This window comes from Pelmatolapia mariae, linkage group LG4 (assembly GCF_036321145.2).
Source record: "Pelmatolapia mariae isolate MD_Pm_ZW linkage group LG4, Pm_UMD_F_2, whole genome shotgun sequence".
NCBI classification, from domain to species: domain Eukaryota; kingdom Metazoa; phylum Chordata; class Actinopteri; order Cichliformes; family Cichlidae; genus Pelmatolapia; species Pelmatolapia mariae.
Window position 1 is genome coordinate 27,306,624 of NC_086230.1, and position 19,361 is coordinate 27,325,984.

Here is a 19,361-nt window from a genome sequence, read left to right on the forward strand (position 1 = left end):
CGACACGACTCACAGTTTTTTGTTTGTTTGTTTGTTGTTGGTTTTTTGCAGGATAAAATCTATAAGTTCTTCAAATAAACCTCATTGAGTTTGTTTGGAAGGGTTTTGTTTGTTTGTTTTTGTTTTTTTTGTTTTTTTTCTTGTGGCAAAGACCTAATTGTTTTTCAGTCAATGTCCTTAACCAAGTTACTCGAGTAAGAGATGGATGGATGAACAGACATCAGAACCCCTGTAAAGAAGTAATTTTGGCATTCATGCCTTGCAGAAGTATCAATCTGCTGTTGTCTGTTTTAATACATTAGTAAGGCCTCCATCGCAACTACATCTGTTCTAAAAGAGCTCCTTAGGAGAGACAGTTTTTCATTTTTTATCAATACATATTATTGTTTTTTAAAGATATATTTTCCATTTATCATAAAAAAAAGTTACAGTAAATGAAGTTCTAAGAATGTAATTTAAAAAAAAAAAAAGAAATCAATGGCTTCAATTTCACTGCCTAAACAAGACCAAAATTGTTGTTATTGATGATTTTAAAGAGGTTCAGAAGGAGTTGCACTGTGCCTTTGTGAACAGAGAGAAAACATCTGATGGGGTACCAAGAGAGGAACTGCGGTGTTGCATGGAGAAGTCTATATTGATGTGGTGAGCTGTGTGGTAGGAGTGGCAGATGGATTCAAAGCGATGATAAATTGTATAGATTTTAGACATTGTGATCTTTAGTGAGAGTAGCGATCAAGCGGAAGACAGCCTGGAGAGGTGGAGCCATACTGTGGAAACAAGAAGAATTAAAGTCACTATAGAATAGTAATATAGAATACATGTGTGTGAATGAGAGGAAGGCAGGTCTAATGATGAACCTACAATGGGTAAAGGTAGTGAAGGTGGAAGAGTTTAAATACCTTTTGCAGTATATATGTTTATATGTGTACAAAATATATTCAGCAATATATAACACAAGCAGAAAATGAAAGGGGAAAGGCTCATTTGTATGAACTTCATCCTGACCTCTGGTGGTCACACAGACTCTAAATCTCAGCTCTTACTTTGAACAAACCAACCGGAAGTACTACTGCGCTATTGCGTGTGAAATAACAACAGTGGCGTACAACTGTTGTTCCTCCCAGAGACCACTGGAGGGAAATGAAAGTGAACCACGTTAGTAAATGATTATCTGAAGTTAATAGTATTTGTGTTTTTTGATTAAAGATAACGTTTAGGACGAAGTTTAAGTTGCCAAAATTGTAAAAAAAAAGAAAAGAAAAGAAAAAAGTCTAATTTCAAGCAATCCCGCAAGCACGTGCTGGCTCGGTACCCGCCTCGTTCGGTTCTTGTTTAAGTGAGTTTCCTTTATAATACTAGTCTCAGGCGGCAAGTGAAACAATTAAGGAAACACATACATAAAGAAAGTATTATTTTCTAGAGCAATTAAGAAATACTACTACTACTACTACTACTACTACTACTACTATCATTATTATTGATGCTGTTGTTATAATAATAATAATTATTATTATTATTATTATTATTATTATTATTATTATAGAACAAGTAGTATAAATATACGATAAATGCTATGATATTCTTTTCCATTTGGCTCGACATGGTATCTATATTCTGAAAAGAAATCAAACAATTTCGCTTTACAATTTTTTTTCAATATTTTGAGTGACTAATACTCTTCATATCACCACAATCAGTTATTGATACAGTTTCTAATAATGCTGTCTTCAAATGATCAGGTGACACAATGGTAACTACTTGAATAACGTTAGGACAACTCTAGTTTTTTCAAGGATTAAACTCAATGTTGTGCAGTGTAGGCCTAAATATTTTCAGAATCAAACAAAACTATGAGAGAATGTGAATTTCGAGGTTTCTCTGTCCTCCTTACATTGGCTCCCTATAAAGTTTAGGGTTCAATTTATACCGCTTTCTATTAGTGAACTACAAGAGCCATCAATCTCTTAGAACAGCTGATCAGTGCTTGTTGGAGATATCTAAGTCTGCCTTAAGGACAAAGGAGACTGTGGCTTGCAATATATGGAACTCACTGGGAGTGAAGTAGTCTAAGCTAATAATGAGAGTGTACAGGCTTGTTTACATTTAGTTTTATCTGTTTATACCATTTAAATAGTTGTATCTTAAGTTTTTCCTAAATTGCACTTTTGTTTTTGAAGCACTTCTGTTCTTGAAAAAAATCTATATAAGCTTTACTTACTTACTCTGTTCAGTGTAGCTGTGATTTAAAACTCTTTCAACTGTGTCACATTTCCCCGTGTTGACCAAATGTTTCTTTTTTTGTGATATCACACCTAGTGGCGCTCACCTTTCCTTTTTCCCTGAGAGCACTGTTATGTCACTGCAAGAGGTGGAGTCTGGAAGTTCTGCCTTGTACTTGGGGACAGAATAGGGTGGAGCCGCAGCAGCAGGGGGAGCTATGGGTGGAGGCTGGGTGTGAGAAGGGAAATCTGTGACTGGGTGCTTTCACAGGGAGCAGAGGCATTTGACTCAGGGTACACATGCTTGAGCTGTGAGAGGCCCTACTCCCCGTGGCTGGCTGGCATCCCGGAGCAGAGGCAGAGAGAGAGAGACAGAGAAAGTTGAATGCGAAAGACTGAGGGTGAAGAGAATTTTAACTGTAAAGCAAACTACAAAGAGGGAAACAAGTGGTAAAGAAAGTTGTCTAAGCGGTAGGAAAGAGAATAAGGGACTAAGTTGAGTGCAGCGTGGCTCCTCTAGATTATTTTTCACTAGGGTATTTTTATCTGTAGTGAGCGTGCAAGCAGTTTGTATTTGGAATTGAGAGCAATGGCTGATACAGGTGTCAAGAAGGAGCATGGAGCCCTTGCAGAAGTGTCTTACGATGATGAAGAGGTCGCTCTGGTGGGTGCCGCCACAGAGCCGGCAGTAGATGACGATGATCCAGCTGAGGCGACCGATCCGGTGCTGGCAACTGGCTCGGGGGGGAAGAGTGAAGCGCAGATGAATGGGGTCATGATTCTGTCTCTGCTCGACAAGATTATCGGGGTGGTAGACCAGATCCAGCAGACCCAGAATGGGCTGGAGGCCCGGCAAGAAACCATGGAGAAGTCAGTGTCAACCATCCAAGGGGAGCTGTCTAAGTTGTCCAAGAATCACATCGACACCGCCAACACTGTCAACAAAATGCTGGAGAAGGTACGCAAGGTCAGCGTCAACGTCAAGACAGTACGCAGCAACCTCGAGAAGCAGGCGGGCCAGATCAAGAAGCTGGAGAGCAACGAGTCTGAGCTGCTCAAGAGACGCAACTTCAAAGTCCTCATCTATCAGGTGAAATGGCATCTATGTGTGTAGATCATAAAGTAATGAAAATTAAATGATGAATCTATTAGATCTGGCTGTTATAAATATAAATATGTACTTGTTAGAGATGTGTTGCATTTCCCACATCACAAACAAAGGTTGGGAAGAAGTGTGAAATTCACTTGAAAGGCTCTCAGAACTACCTTTAGACCTCATCTCACCAGAGAGAGAGAGACTCACACTGCAGCATGAGTTGACCCTTGTTGGAAAAATGAAAAGCGGACTAACAGTTTTTTTTTGGGATGCAGGATGGCTCGCTCTGTGGTTTCCATGACATAAATGTCTGAATCACTTTTTCCTAAACCCTAAATCAGGCTGTGATGTTTACCAACTATTCATCAGCTTTGCTTTCCACTATTTAGAAGCCGTTGAGTAGTTAGAGGTGCATTTGTCCTTCCACAAGTGAAGGGAAAACCAGTAGCTGCCATGGAAAATAAAGACAGGTAGTGACCTCTCACACTCCATGCGATTATCCAGTGAAACCATATAAAGATGAGTGGGTGTAAATAAAAATATAAGGCCCATAAAATATGGCATGAAGGGCTACTTGAGACAGAACCAACGCCCCACCCCTGAGTGCCCAGCAGACGCATAGTTGGCAGGCTGCTCCCATGTAAGATGAAGATGTCGTTTTTATTGTGAAGATTTCCCAGAAGAGGAACACACTTAACATTCATGCATTCACGCTGCACAAGTTCACACTTGACCACATAAGTGATTGAGTGTGAGTACTGGGCCAGGCTCAGTTTTATTTCACGTGGCAAGAGTCAGAAAATATGACATGTGACACTGACCAACTCTTTTTTAGCAAGGCATTTTCTTGTGCTCTTGTGCTGGAATAAATCTCATGACAGCATAAGAAAATTGATTCAGCAGCAGTCACTTTATGCACACAACACCAGAGCGTCTCCTTAAAAAAACATTAGTAATAGTGAATCTGAGGGCTGCAAGCCTCGCGTGAGTAGAGCTTACTTCAGGCTCTATATTGGCAGGCACAAAGTTTTCACATCAGCCTCCCGGGATGTCCACTGTGGGAGCAGGTTACACTACTGGCATCTTGCAGAAATCCAATCATAGATCCTAGACCTTTAAATTACACTACAAAGCAGGTGCCTCCTGCTGTTTTTGACACTGCATGTTGTACTGCAAGCCAGTGTGTAAATTTGGTTGTCTGTGTTGCAGATTCTTTATTTAAATATGTTTGTAAATTTGCAGCTTTCTTTCAAGAAGCTACTAAACTTTTCAAATCAGATTTAAGTAATTTTTTTTGTTTACTTATGATTGCAGACACAGCGTGAATCACCTCTTGCTATTTTCTCACCTGTGACGCACTTATCGCTGGCTGCACTTGATCGTTGTGATATTTTCAAAGCAGTTGTAGGAGCTGGTGATCCCATGTTGCAGTAGCTGTTTTGGGCTCACGCAGTCTATTTATTGCCAGTGAATGGCTGCACTGTGTCCAGTTTAATTGACTGACAGATATTGGCAGCAGTGCAAATATAAAGCTGGCTCGCAGTCAAGTTTCACCACTTTCCACCATCTCTTTGTGTGTTAATGTGTTAGAGTGGGAAAAGTTTAAGATTAGAACTAGGTTAAGGATGAGGTAAGGATTACTGTAAACTATGTAGAGGTTAAGTTAGGTATCTGTGGAATTAGTGTCAGGTAGTGTACCAGCTTGTGAGTGTGTGTAAGTGTTGGTGTGTGTGTGTCTGTGCCAATATCCTCGCTGATATTGGCTTTCACCGACACTGTCAGTGAAGATAGAACGTGAATAAGATAAATGAAACTTTTTCAATGTGGGATTTTGTACTTTACTTACTTGCATTAACTACAGGTTATTTTTCTTGTGTCTGTTTTTGCTGTTCGTTATGCGAATAGCCACATAGTCTAAGATTTCTTGGCCCGAAAGGCTTTGACAGGGATGCTTTAAAATTAAACCTGCAAAGGCGATAGCTTTCAGGATACCCTGGTAACAGAAGGGTGTGACGGTGAAACCAGAGGGGTGGGGAAGCATTCAGCTCTTTACTTGATTAAAGAGCTGAGTACTTCCTGCTTGGGTTGGCTGTCGTTAAGGAAGTAAAGCCGGTCATCTACTAATTGAAAGGTTGGTGGTTTGATCTCTGGCTGCTCAAGTCTGCATGCCCAAGTATCCTTGTGCACGATACTGAGCCCAAAGTTATAAAGGTACAATACTGCATATCACAAATATTTAATAATAAATATAATAATAAAGTATTTAGGCCTAAATATATTTTTGTTGATGAAGTTTCTTGTGACAATGAAATATCAGACTCACTGGAGTCACACCTGAGCAGATAAATCACAAAAAGTCCTCATTAACTCCAGAATTGCTCTAATTAAAAGACAGCACTTTCTTTTTTCAGTTTACAATTTAAACTATATCCCATGGACAACTTATGCACAATTCTGGGGTTGTTTTAGATCCATGTCTGTGAGGGTCTTCCTTTTCTCTCAGCGTAAGACACACCTGGTTAATCTGTAGGCTTCAGATGACCGGTGTTTTCAATGAGCCTCTTTAACACCCTTTCTGACTGTTGCATTCGATATTGCTGCCATTTGTGGATCGCATGTCACGTCAAGAAGAGCAACTGTGAGCCCAGGTTTATTTCCTCATCCCCATTAATCTCATGCAGCAGGCATTTGACTATTTTAGTGCATCCAACCAAGGCACACTTCCTGTTTTTTGTTTGCTGATTGCAGTAGCTGTCAGAGGAAATAAACCCAGAGCCAAGTGATAATTTGATAAATCTAGACTGTAGCTTCTTAATTAAAGCTTTGTAGTAGCTGTAATGTTAGAGCTGTAAATATTCTCATTTTTAGGTGGATTTACATTCCAGTAATGATGGAGTTGTACTTTTTGAAACACAAAAAGAAATTAGCCTTTCCTAAGCATGATTACTAACAAAAATAAAAGTAAAGCTTTCTTAGCTTCCTGCTTTTTTCCCAGCTCCATGACAATTATAAAAGAAACAGGTATTTAGGGAGAACCTTCAGGTCATACACAAACAGAGCAGGCACAGCTATGTCAGTTTTGTAGGCCTTTAGTTAGCTTAGTCAACGGTGTGTAGTTTATTTTACCAAGGGACCACATGGGAACTTAAACTGAACTTAGTTCTACTAAGTTCGGGCCCCTTGGGAAATTGCCCACTCCTGGCTTAAGCAGTTGCTTTTCAAAACCCTTAAAAGGTCCTACCACTGACTTAGCCCTACACTATGTCCCATATGGTCGGCCTAGGCCAGACCTTCCCAAAGTGTGGGACTTCCAACAAACACTTGTTGTAATGACTAACTACTCCTGACATTTTGGAGATGTTAGCTCCTTATACAGTAAAGTTACAGTGGGATACAAATAATATCAGGCTGATCCTGCCACGATTTGTTCCCCCGGTTCAAATCACAGACACACAGTATCCCACAGTTGTTTATGTTTTTAAACCCATTTTGCACAGAGATGCATTTTTGAAAAATGTATTATAGCAATGTTGAATATTATTACACAGGAAAAAACAACTACATGTAAAATAATCACACCGTGATGCCTCTGCCTTTCTAAATGGAGGGACAGTAACTGCGTGTGTATGTGTAAGCGTGTAAAACCTGAAGATAGAGACAAAATACTGTTAATCTGACTATCTGCAATTCATCTCACCTAAACAATAACGTGGCGCACAGAGTGACCTGAAAAAAGGCACATACCTTTGACATTGCGTGACGAACTCTGTATTCCTCGTCTACACGTAAACGCAAAAAAAGGAGTTTTAAAAAAAATCTCCGTTTTCGGTGATTCCAAACGCCGTTTACGTGTGTAGGAAACAGCTGCGTTTTCAAAAATACTCGTGTAGGTGTGGACGTCACGTAAAAGAGTTAGTAGTTTATTTTCTTACTACCTGTAATTTATTGCAGATTACTTGTATTTGCTTAATTGTTTACTAAATGTTTGAGGTGTGAAATAAACCGCAATGGAGCAAAATATGGGTGTGTGTGGTTGGAGGATGTGCGCGTGCGTGCGCGCGAACATTTTTTCTTGTAAAACAAAGGGGAGCCTAGCAAAAAAAGTTTGGGAACCACTGGCCTAGGCAATACTAGAGGACTAGTATCGAAGACGGGGTCCTGCTGTGTCAACTTCAATGGATTTGGTGTCATTTGATGGAAAAGAATAATTAGCATATCTACATGCACAGCAAACCAATCATTTTTAATCAGTGCTCTGGCATCTATCAAGTAAATACAGTTTAATGTTAATGGACCGATCATGCATATGTGCACGGTCACTCCCAAAGATTGACCCAGGAAAAAATGACATGTACTAGTAGGTATGCAACATTTTGCAAAGTTTTACTTTAAATGTGAAAAGTAACCATGAATTTTAAATTGCTGTAATTCACCCAATCATATCTCTGTGTTTTGTAATGCTCATTATCTATGTAATTATGTGGATTAATCTAGTTTATGCAATATGATAGGGTATGTCGGTCAGAGTGTGAGACAGTACTGCTGTGTGTCTGGAATTAGGGTGTGTTTGGCTGCAGCTCAAGGACAGTGATATCCATGTGGTCAACTCTATCAGGGAGATGTAAGCTTCTCGGTTACAGGCTGCTTATTCCACACTAGCCCCACAGACCTTCCAGAGCTCAAATCGCAGCCAACAAGCCTCACCACCAGCATAAGCCTACTTTTCTCTTATAGCTTTTCACCCTGCCCAGACTGTGTAATAACCCAGTTCAATTTACTCCAAACATAGCGATTCAACCAAAGCTCTTTTGCTCTTTCAGCTCAATAAATCTTTGTTTCTAGGTATAAACTGGGTCTCAGGCTCATTAAATACAGGGTTGTTGTGAAGTACTTAGCAGACTCTTGCAGGCAATAGCAACAAACTCTACCAAAAAGCACTCAACCGGCAGCACAAAGTTAGTGTTGTGATTCATCCTGCTGGCATCTCGCTGCCCCTCCTGCCAGCATACTCACTTGTTCTCCTCCCTCCTCAGTTTCTCTCCCTTATCACTCTCCATCAACTCTGCATTAGCCCTTTTTACTCCCACTCAGACTTCTAATCCACATTTAAACGTCATTCACTCCTCTCAGCCTCTCTTCTGTCTGTCTTTCTATACTCCTCTACCCAGAAAGATCCTGCCGACTCTACGTTTAAGTGTTACATCTGAGCTACAAAGATGAACTCAGTATTCAAAATGTTCATATTTGTAGTTTCCCTTTTGTGACTTCATGGAGTCAGAATGCTCTTGCTTTAGGCTTTTCTTTGCCAAATTTGGACGTACTCCTCTGATCGCTCTCTCTTTCCTTCTCTCACATATTTCGTTGACAACAGGGAACAAATGAGCTCAACCCAATGAGTAACAGTAGCTCTTTTTCATTCTGTTTGGAACTCCTTTTTATTTTTGAGCGTCCTAAGCCATTATCCTTTTGCAGCAAAAATACTGCTTTGTCATCTGTGTATCAGCTGGCGTCCTCTGCTATTGTTTGGGTTGTCTTTCTGTTTTCTTTGCTTTGGTTTATTTTGCAGGAAACTACATAAATATACAAGATTATGTTGAAAAAGACAGTTATTTAGAACAGTTAAGACTGGCTAAGGACTAGAGGTTGGGTAGAATAATTGGATAAACGTTTGACAAACAAACATACAGGACATTTCCTCTCTGATCTACTTTTTCAGATCAAGTGTACAACACGATCCGGTTTCACCAGAAGTTGAGGTTGGATTTGCTGAGAGTGTTACTCTATCCCTTCCTGTGCTTCTCACGCTAAAGTATACAGTTTATACAGCAGAAAGAGGACCGCTTGCTACTTCAACATGTGAAAACAGTGTACATGTATATATATAATTATGAATTAATATATTAAATATGGCTGATAATTTTGCCTGTCATTGCTTAAGTTAGCCGCTGTGTCAGCTCAGTCTTACACAGCACTTACAGAGAATATGTGATTGACAGGATGTAGTGCACTAGGGAGATTTTGACATAGTGCATAGTGATGTTGTTTAAAGGAAATGGGGCTAGTGTTGTGTTACGCATGAAAACCAAAAAACCCTCACCATTACCTGTGACATCAGTGTGTATACGTATCAGCATTATCTTTATATCTAATGTTTTCGTGTGAGCTGTTTGCCTTGCTCTGCAAGAGATCATTCTGTGTTGCGTATTTTAAAATAACCATATTTCATGTGTCCTGAATTCAAGCCACAGCTGCCTTCCCATCTCACCAAACATCCCCATCCTACAGCAGCAGACATGATTTACCAGCTGGGGCACTGATCAGGCCACCCCTCAATTTTGTCATTTGTAGTTGTCATCCAGCTTCTTGGCCAGCTAACAGACATGTGTCCTCATACCACATCACAACTTGGTGGAAGCTTCTGATACTCTCTGGGCTGTTTATTCCAAGATTTGTAGGCACTAGGCACACCCTTCATCTACAAGAGCACAGCCAAAAAAAAAAAGTTGGCCAAATGATATGACTTGGTATATTTAAGGAAACTGTTATGTTGCCTGTTGCTATAAATACACCAGTAGCAATGCAACGACATGCCATAGTGTCCTGTTTCATTGAGTGGGTGTGAGTTTAACAATGTGGAGTACCATTTGATTGATAAATTGAATTACAAATGGCAAATGTGGATGTTTCTCTTTGTATTTCTTGTAATTGTGTATATGCTGTCAATTGTATATAAGATTTGTTCAATCGAAAGCTTTCCTGTTGAATATCGTTCACACATCTTTACTGTAAGTGGACACTTCACGACTCCTTGCATATATAGGTGTCTCTTAAAGACATATAGATATGTTTACTATTAATATGACCAAATGTTATTCTTGTAACTTAACATGAGTGCGTGTGAAAGTAAGGTCTGGACTGTGCAAACCTTCAGTCTAAAGTGCAACAGTCAGGTTTCCCAATGGTATGTTTCACTGCTGCTGTGACGGCTTGCTCTTCTTGTCACTGGCATGTGAATTATAGGCTGTCACTCGGTGTGTGCCAGGACACCGTGGGTTTTGTGTACCCTTGGCATTAGATTTTGCATGCACATGGATGTTTTGGATGATTAATCTATAAATAATGGAAACAGTACTTAAATTATGTTATCAGTGTAAGAGGCGAACTTTGAAGGTGAAATGTGCTTGTAAGCTCACATATAAGTACATAATTAAGACTAAGTGTACAATAACATTGATTAGTTACTGACTGCAATCCCATTTTTAATATATCATCATTATTAATTTGCTCTGAATTAATGCCAGAGTCAGTTACTGATTTGGTTGAGTGCTGCATTAACATGAGTAAAATACACTTACTTGATTATAACATTACATAATATTATAAAGCGGTAACTGGAATTTTTTTGCAGAAAAGAATAAGGTTACAATGATAACACTGTCACTTAAAAAAGACATGTTCATAGTAGATTATGCAAATGCATGCATACACACAGTGAACATTTTAAAATGTAAGATTTGATCATTTCTAAAACTACATCCTATTCTTACCTTGGATATAATACATTTAGATATAATACCATGTTATATTATACATTTCCATCTCTGGCTTTTAGCTCGTACAGGGACGTAAATGGAAAAGTAAATGTTCCATCTTTGCATGAAACTAACCCAGCTGGGATTCCAGTGGTTTCACGGTAATGGATGTGGGAAGGCTGGGCTGGGGAAAAGGGCTTCCCCATGTATGAAATAACAAATTACTGCAAGAGAAAAAAAACAAGAAACTCCCTTCCTGTGGTATAAAATATAACATGGCATTGCCGTATTGACTGCGTGATATAAAGAAGTCCTCTTTTTTGCAATGAATGTGACTACAGACAGAGCTGAAGTGGCTGTTTTTTTCCTCATAACCCACAGGACACTTTAACAAGATGCCGTCAGGGCAAGTTGTTTAAAAGGAATAGGGGAGCTTCATGAAACATTGTATTCTTAGTCACAAACCCCAAACTGCCTGAAGTAGAACGCAGCTAATCTAGTCATCTGTGCATTGCTTCAGCCTTATTTGGGAGAGCGTGGGAGGCCTCAATATTAATGACCAGAGTACATTAATGTCCTTATTTTAACCTCCACACACTCGGTGGGGATCAAAGCATCGTGATTCACGCCATTGCAACGCTCTAACACACAAACCTTCTACTCTGCTTCTTGTCAATCTTTCATTTAGCCTTTTTCAGTTCTCGGGGGGGCATACGGGTCAATGAGATCACTCATTGTGAAAGCTAAGTGCACAGCTGCAAGGACTGCTAAGGATCAGACAGCTGCTCCTGTGACTCACTGGAGAGGCCTTTCATCACACTGCCTCAAAAGGATTGGTGTGTGTCTGTTTTTCACTTGAGTAGGTGGATCAGGGTTGTCTGTTTTATTGGCATGGGTTGATTATCTAACAATAGTCCGGCTTGCTACATTTCCAAAGGCAACATCAGTTATTAATGAACTGCGTTGGTTTTTTAAATCTGACATTTATCATAGGTGCAAGTAGGGAATTAAAAAAAAACAAATGTTTGCAGTTAATCAAAACAGAACAAAGCCACAAACACCTTTAGATTATGATTACACATACCACAAACTGAAAGCTGCGCATCCACCTTCTAGACACGTGCTGAGCAGAGAACACAGTCACTGTGTTGTGCATGTACAACACTTCTGACTTTTAATAATCTTGGCTTGGCAAAATGATGCTAAAATCTTGTCAGCGACACAATAAGTATGCAAGAATGTTAAACACAGTGGGTTAGTAAGGGTCTTTTAGCAGATAGAGAGACAGCGAGATGCCAGCGGCTTTAGTCAGAACATCTGTTGTCTCAGTATAGTGCTAATTGAGGACACTGCTTCCTCTGTTGTCCTTGGTAACAGACTGTATGAGTCAGACTAGTAACATTAAACCTCTGACAATTAAAACGTGCTGCTGTTGTCATGTAAACAGTTTTAATTAAATTATATTTTAGGCAAGTTTTTAACCTTGATTAGAAATATTCTTGTTGAATTTTTCATTAAAAACCAATTTCCTCAAAGCCAGAGGGTTTGATCTCCCACAGGTGTAATGATTCTCAGTGTTTTAATCTTTTCCTGCTTCACTTTTCTGTTTCAACTGTTTTTCCGTAATTGATTTAGCTGTTTTCCACCTTTTTCTTTTTCTAGGATTCACGACATTCGTTGAGTAGAGCACACTTACTCAGTCATTTTTCCCCTGGAGCTTGTTAGCAAACACACACAGAAATACAGTGCTCACTTTTCCACAGCTATTAAGTGGAAGGAGTGAGGAAGGTAACACAGGGACGCAAATGGAATTACTATATTTGTCCTCAAGCTCTTAAGGGGCGTGCACACAGGAAGAGACAAACAGCAATGCCGCAACTGTTAAGGAAATCACTCAAAGTCCTGTACAAAAACTTTGCTGCAGTGGAGTGTTTCGTGTTGAGTGATTCGCTTTTTATGTAAATCAGTGTTAATCTCTCAACTTGTAATCTCGCTCTTAAACCCAGACAGGGTTTATCACAGTTTCCATAGAGTGGGCTGTATCAGGTTTTCAGAATGTAAACAGTGAAACTTTCCCATGAGCCTAGAAAGGCTAATTGAAGATTTTATAAATGTGAAGTGAGACGCAGTACTCAGATTCATCATTATAATTTCTAACAGAGTTATACTTAGAGCTCACGTAAGCTTGTGACAAATAGATTTGTATATAGTATGTGTTTAAGTCGTAGACTAGGTTTGAGGAATAGTCTTAAATACTGAAATGTTGATCTCTAACATGTTGCAACTAGACCTATAGGCTATATCGCAAAAAAGAGGCATCCATATAAAGGGTTTTTTTCTTTGTTTGTTATATATTTATGTTTAGGAACCACCTTTAAACAGACAATCGTGCATTGCAGTATTGGCCAAAATGTAACTGGTTGAGATACACTTTCTAGTTTTAAAAAAAGCAGCTTTTACGGTAAATATTTAGGACAGAACAAGACAAAAATGAATAAAAGAGAATAGAAAATGCTGAAGGAGCCAGCCCTTCTCTTTGTGTAACATGTTTTTTTTTCTCTATCAGTTTTAAGTAAAATATTTGTCATTTTTCTCACAAAAGTATTTCGGCCAATGATTTGACTTGCTTTACATAGCTCTAGTGAGGTGCAGTATAACAATCAGGCTCTTTCACCATGTTATGTATGATTTCACCTGTTTCCTGCCAGGCACTGCTGTTTTCCATTGGCTCCACACTTTCTTTTCAAGCGCTCAGTATAGCTTCATGGGAAAAACTGTGAATAACAGTGTCTCTGTTTCTGTCGGCTTACATTACTCATACTTGCTCTCAGATACGCCATCTTCATGCCTTTTCTTTGTGTTATGTCAAAAGCACAAGACATTAATAATATATTGTATATATTTGCACATAAAAGTTCTGCAGGAAAATCTGAGAAGGGGAGGAGGAGCTGGTGTATACTTTCTAAGGTCACCTAAATAAATTAAATGAATTTAATTAAATGAGCACATTTAATTCTGTGTGTGGCTATCTTGAAGTGTGTATATAGAAGTTGTCTTATATATGAGGTCACATTTTACAACAACAAATGGGAATCTGTTGCAGTATTATGTGTTTATGCGTTCAAAAATATATTTAATTATCATCTCATTACACAGCCCTACTGTGCTCACTGAGCAAACCTGCAAAGCATTTGCAGTATATATTTTAGTTTAAGAGCAATATGCTCAGCAACTGCCGAGCATGTGTCAATATATTGTTGTAGACATGTCAGCTGTTTGTCCAGCTAAACTTCACCACACCACCCACCAGAGACAGCATGGGGGGGGTGGGGGGGGGGGGGTTGCTATGGTGACAGAGCACTGTGTTTATCTGTTGCTGTGTGGGAGGGGAAGGGAGGGAGCTTCTTGGTGGTGCAGTAGTCAGTAGCCAGAGAACAGTACATGGAATCCAGAGAGCGGGAAAGGCCAGCCTAAAATAAACCCACACAGAGTGGGTCGAGCAGGTCTATACTATATACAGTGCTGAATATGGTTGCAATGTCCATTTTATGATAGGATCGCGTGGCAGTATTTGAATGGTGCAGAGATATGTGCTACTGATGTGATCTGACAGGTGTTTGTCTTTTAGAAGTTAGGAATAAGAGCTGATAATACAGGTCACTTAATATTTAGTGTTATACTAGTGATATTACAGTTGTTATATTACAGTAGGAAACTATTAATTATCAAAAAACTATAACTTTCAAACCTTAAGCCAACTTAGAGCAGGGATTCTTAAAATTTTGATGACCATGTGACAAGTAAAGGAATCAAAATACAATTTAGGGCCACACAAGAAAAAAAGCCCCTGTGTTTGTAATGTGTTATTTCAGAATGGTGGTTTATGCTGGTAGCTAATGCTAATGCAGTGTACTTCAGCTTTTTAAGTCTTACTGACCCCTCAATGTACTTTAGATGTCACATTTATGCAGCATTTGTCCTATGTACTTCAAGCACTTTATCTACATCACATCAGCAGTCAGTTTAGAATCACCAGTTAACTAAGGAAACCCATACAGGTACAGGGAGAACATGCAAAAAGCAAGAAAGAACAATGAGTATTCTTGCTGTGAAATGACTGAAATGCTATTTACTCCACCATCAAGTTACCTAAATTGTCATTTAAAGCGTAAAAGGGCGACTACTGCCTAGGCAGTATTCGCATTTAAGTGTATGCATTGTAATTATAGCAGCTTATAATGACAGTGACTGACAAATTATTCCCACCTTATTGAAATGTTTCTTTTTACAATTTTCAAATAAAGATGTGTCATCCCTCATAGTGGAGAAGATAAACACACCTTTGCTACATGCGAGCAGCGCTGTGTCTGTTTCATGTGAGTCCATGTTCTGCAGGATAATTATTTGTCTGATTGTGGCTCTTTAGTGGACTGATATTAGACAAAATAGATATGAGGACTTTTATGCCTCTTAAATTAACTTCAGATGTAAACACTCATTGTTATTTTAACCTAGATGTCAGACTGTGAACATCCTAAATATTCCTAAATATCTATGTTGGTCTCATGAATTACAGATTTTTTTAATGTGTATCTACAAAGTCAGTAACTATAGTGATGGTGCACTGAGGTGTGGTTCAGCAGGGTGGGACGACTGATCCCTCTATCAGTAACTGACAGTTGGGGGAATCACATTTCTATCATAGTACTGCTCCTCCCTTTGTGGATATCTGGAATGACACTGACAGTGTCCTGCCAAACAACATGGAAATGTGGTCTACTTTGTTGACAGATGTAAAATAAAAAATTTAAGAGAAAAAAAAACCAGAAAACCTTCTCATAATGCTTTGATTTAAGGTTTTGTTTTTGTTTTTTTGTAACTTGTAGGAGGGTATTCAAATAGATGCACATCCAAGTGGTTTGACAGGGTGATACCTTCCTGTGTAGCTTTGCATAGAGCAAATACTATGGTCCTGCTTCTGGGCTTACGTATGCAGCAATTTCTGGTCATCTCTGAAACTGCTGCACTTTGCATTATGTGCTAAACCGAAACTATTCTAACCACTAAGTATTTCCAGTGAAATTTAACCACCAGTCTCTATTCTGCATTTTATTATCAACACTTTATGCCGACCAAACACAAGTTGAAATTGTCTACTGAGAGATTTAATTGAAGATTAGGTCTTCAAAAGTGGGTTCAGACTTTTATACAGAAATGATATGTAAGTGGCAGGAAGTAAACCTGTGGTTAGATGAACAAATTGTGAGCTTCAGTTTCATTATGACTAAAGTTGCAGATAATATAGGATTCCTTTCAAGTTTTACTAGTGTTTTAAAGACATGCCATATAATAACTGTAAATATGCCAGGCTACATTCTTTTATCTTTCATAACTGAAAATTTAAAACCATTTTGTTTGCGCAGTTTTCAACATATAAGTGACACCACTAGATGGCACTCCACACCAGCTGCAAACAGTGACATGTTTACACTGACTACTTGCATGACTCTGCAGAGTTTCAGGCTGATATTTGCAATTCAGTTGCACACCCAAAGCCCATTATCTTAATTTTGTATAGGTGGTACATTTGAAAACATACTTAAACACATGCTATTTTTACATCATTCATGCCCACTGAAATTTTTGTAAAAAATTGTTGTAAAGCTTGTCTAACTCAGTCTCGCTCACTCTGCTACAGTGGCTTAATGCTCTTCCCTCTTTCTTGTCCTTCCTATTTTGTCCCTTAGGACCAAGTGAAGCCACCAAAGGCATCCAAATCCAAGACAGCAGAGGCGGTAGAAAGTAAAACAGCGGAGGGTCTTGAGCAAATCCCTGAAGAGGGACAGGAGGGACTCCCAGACAATCTTAATTCGGATGAAGAGGTGGTGATTGAAGAGGAGCTCATAGAGACTCGTACAAAGCGTCTCCAACGCACCACAAAAGAGCAGGTCGATAACATAAAGAAAGCCTTCTCCAAAGAGAAAATTGAGAAGACCAAACTAAAAACCAAGGAAAACTTGGAGAAGACCAAGCAGAGAACCCGTGAAAACTTGGAGAAGACAAGACAGAGAACCCGTGACAACCTGGAGAAAACCAAGCACAGTCTTGAGAAGAAGATCGGCAAGCTCGGGACCCGCATGACCCCCAACCAGGAGCGCAGGGCAAAGATAAAGAGTTCCAAAGAGAAGATGAAGAAATCACTCACCCCTGACCACAAGATGTATGCTCGTTCCAAGACTTCCGTGTACCGCGTTCCCCCTTTTACCTTCCATGTTAAGAAGATCCGGGAAGGGGAGGAGGAGGTGGTGCAGAACACGGAGATGGTAGAAGTGAGCGATGCTGAGGTTCAGCCAGGGGGAGAGGAGAACGGGATGGGTGTGCACGTGGAGGTGGAGGAAGGGGAGCTTGTCAGTGTAGACAGCCCCGAAATGGATACTCTGTTGGAGGTGACTGAAGACTCTGACCTGGTCAGGGTGGATACAGACCACCTAAAGAAAGCCCAAAGTGAATAGAGTCTCGTAGCTCCACAGGGCTGTGAAAGAAATTATATAAAGATGAAGAACGAAACAGAATACTGATAAATGAATATAATCACAAAGACACAGTAGGGACTTTATAGATGATTACAATCTGTGACATCTTATTTGTTTTCTGTTCTCTTTGTTTTGTTCCCAACAGGGATAACTTTCATATTTGTTCATATTTAGCACTCAAATAATGGAAAGAAAGACAAAAACAGAAATTATGTTACAGGCTGAGTGGATATGCTACACTTAGAAATTAGAGTATCTGTTGTTTGTTGTTGGTTTGATTAATTGTGTGGCTAAAAGAAAAACAAAAAAAATATTGTGATTAAGAGACAATATTTAGTGTGGCATTCACCTTAACAAATATGGAAAAATGAAGTTCTTGGCAAGGTTTTTGTTGTAATGGACGGGTGAAGTGATGTGAATGTGTAAAGAAAAATAAATGTAAAAGTTGTAGACGGATTCTTCTACAGAAGAATTAACAGGTGAAGAAAAGATCTGTTGCACTGGACTTAAACTAAGGCGTTTAACTAAACTGTACTCCATATTTCGTAAGATTACAAACATTTTCCCAAATGTTACAATACAGTCTTTCTCATTGTTAAGCACTTAAGTGTGAATGGCTGGAAATAGATGTGCAATTTCTATTAATATATACTAGGAACCATGAACCTGTGACAAATTCAACTATCACAATGTTTAAATGCATAACACCACACTAAAAAGCAAAATATACTGTTGTATATATGGGGTGATAAAATTTTCAGCTCAATTTTCAGCTTTCATTCATATTGAAAAATGAATAACTGAATGAAAACATTAATAAGATTCGGAATGTAACTTTTGCTATAGTAAAAACAGTGTTTAATGAGGATACAGCGTTTGGTGTATCTGAACACGTTCTCACTAAGCTGCACATATTGCACTGCTGCACAAAGGGGAGGAAAAAAAAGATTGTATCACCATGGTCACAGCTCATCACAGTACATTTTCATGCCTATTAAAATTTCTCAAAGTAATTACAGACAGAAAAAAAGATGGTCTAAAGAGATGCAAGATGACAGTTTAATGACTGCTGTATGTAATATGGAGAAGCTGAACTATTACAGGAACATCCAAAGCAAAAAACTAAGAAAATCTGGTCATAAATTTTACAATTTGGTTGGCATGAGATGGAGAAAACAACCAAGTAGTAATGAATGTAAACTGGATGGCAATGCACAGTCAGTCTTCTGATTTTGTAAGGCCGAGCATATCGCTCTCCAGACAAAAACAAGGTGAATGTATGTCTTCCATTTTGCCTCCCTGGAGACTTGAATGACCTTGATGTGGTGCAGACACACACACAGAGGCCTACTGTGTAGCATCGACCACCATTAAAGTAATCAATGGGCGGGGAAATACAATTAAGGAGAGTGCTTGGTCAGAGCACTGCACAAACCAGAGAACATTGGGAAAGACAAAGGGGGTGTGTGTCTGCGTGTCTATGTGAGGGAGGGAGAGACTAATAAATGGGGACACGTATGTGCATGTCACGTACCCAAGCATGAAGCTGAAATAACAACAATAAAAAACAATAAAGAAATCAGCTGTGGGCCTGTGAAATCACATGGGCATGTTATTTTCATAGCATTAGCCTTTTGTTTATTTTATTTTAATTTTTTTGTATTTTATTTTATTTTATTGGCAAAGACAACCTGTACTTTATCCATAATACTCGCTGGTTCCTTTAGAAGAAATGTGTGTTTTTGTCACCCTGTTTATTTTGTCTTGTTTTAAGCTGCTGGTTATTCAAAAAATGAGCTTCAACATTGCTGCAACCTTATGTGATATAATATTACTCTTGGTGTTATTGATTTATATTCAAATAATGACGCTTGACTGATTATGTTGTGTTTAAGGCTTTTTATGCCTAACAAATTAAATATAAATAAACGCCTTACTAAATAATATGTAGTGCCTGGCATCATTCTTACGAACCTGGCTG

The 19,361-nt window shown here is 38.9% G+C and overlaps 1 protein-coding gene across 1 annotated transcript; it reads left to right on the plus strand.

Moving 5' to 3' along the window:
- Positions 1-2,502: 2,502 nt before the first annotated feature.
- Positions 2,503-19,304, plus strand: cavin1a (caveolae associated protein 1a). Its single transcript, XM_063470789.1, has 2 exons — positions 2,503-3,309; positions 16,595-19,304. The coding sequence occupies exons 1-2, from the start codon at positions 2,809-2,811 to the stop codon at positions 17,357-17,359; spliced, it is 1,266 nt and encodes a 421-aa protein (XP_063326859.1). The 5' UTR covers positions 2,503-2,808; the 3' UTR covers positions 17,360-19,304.
- Positions 19,305-19,361: the final 57 nt, after the last annotated feature.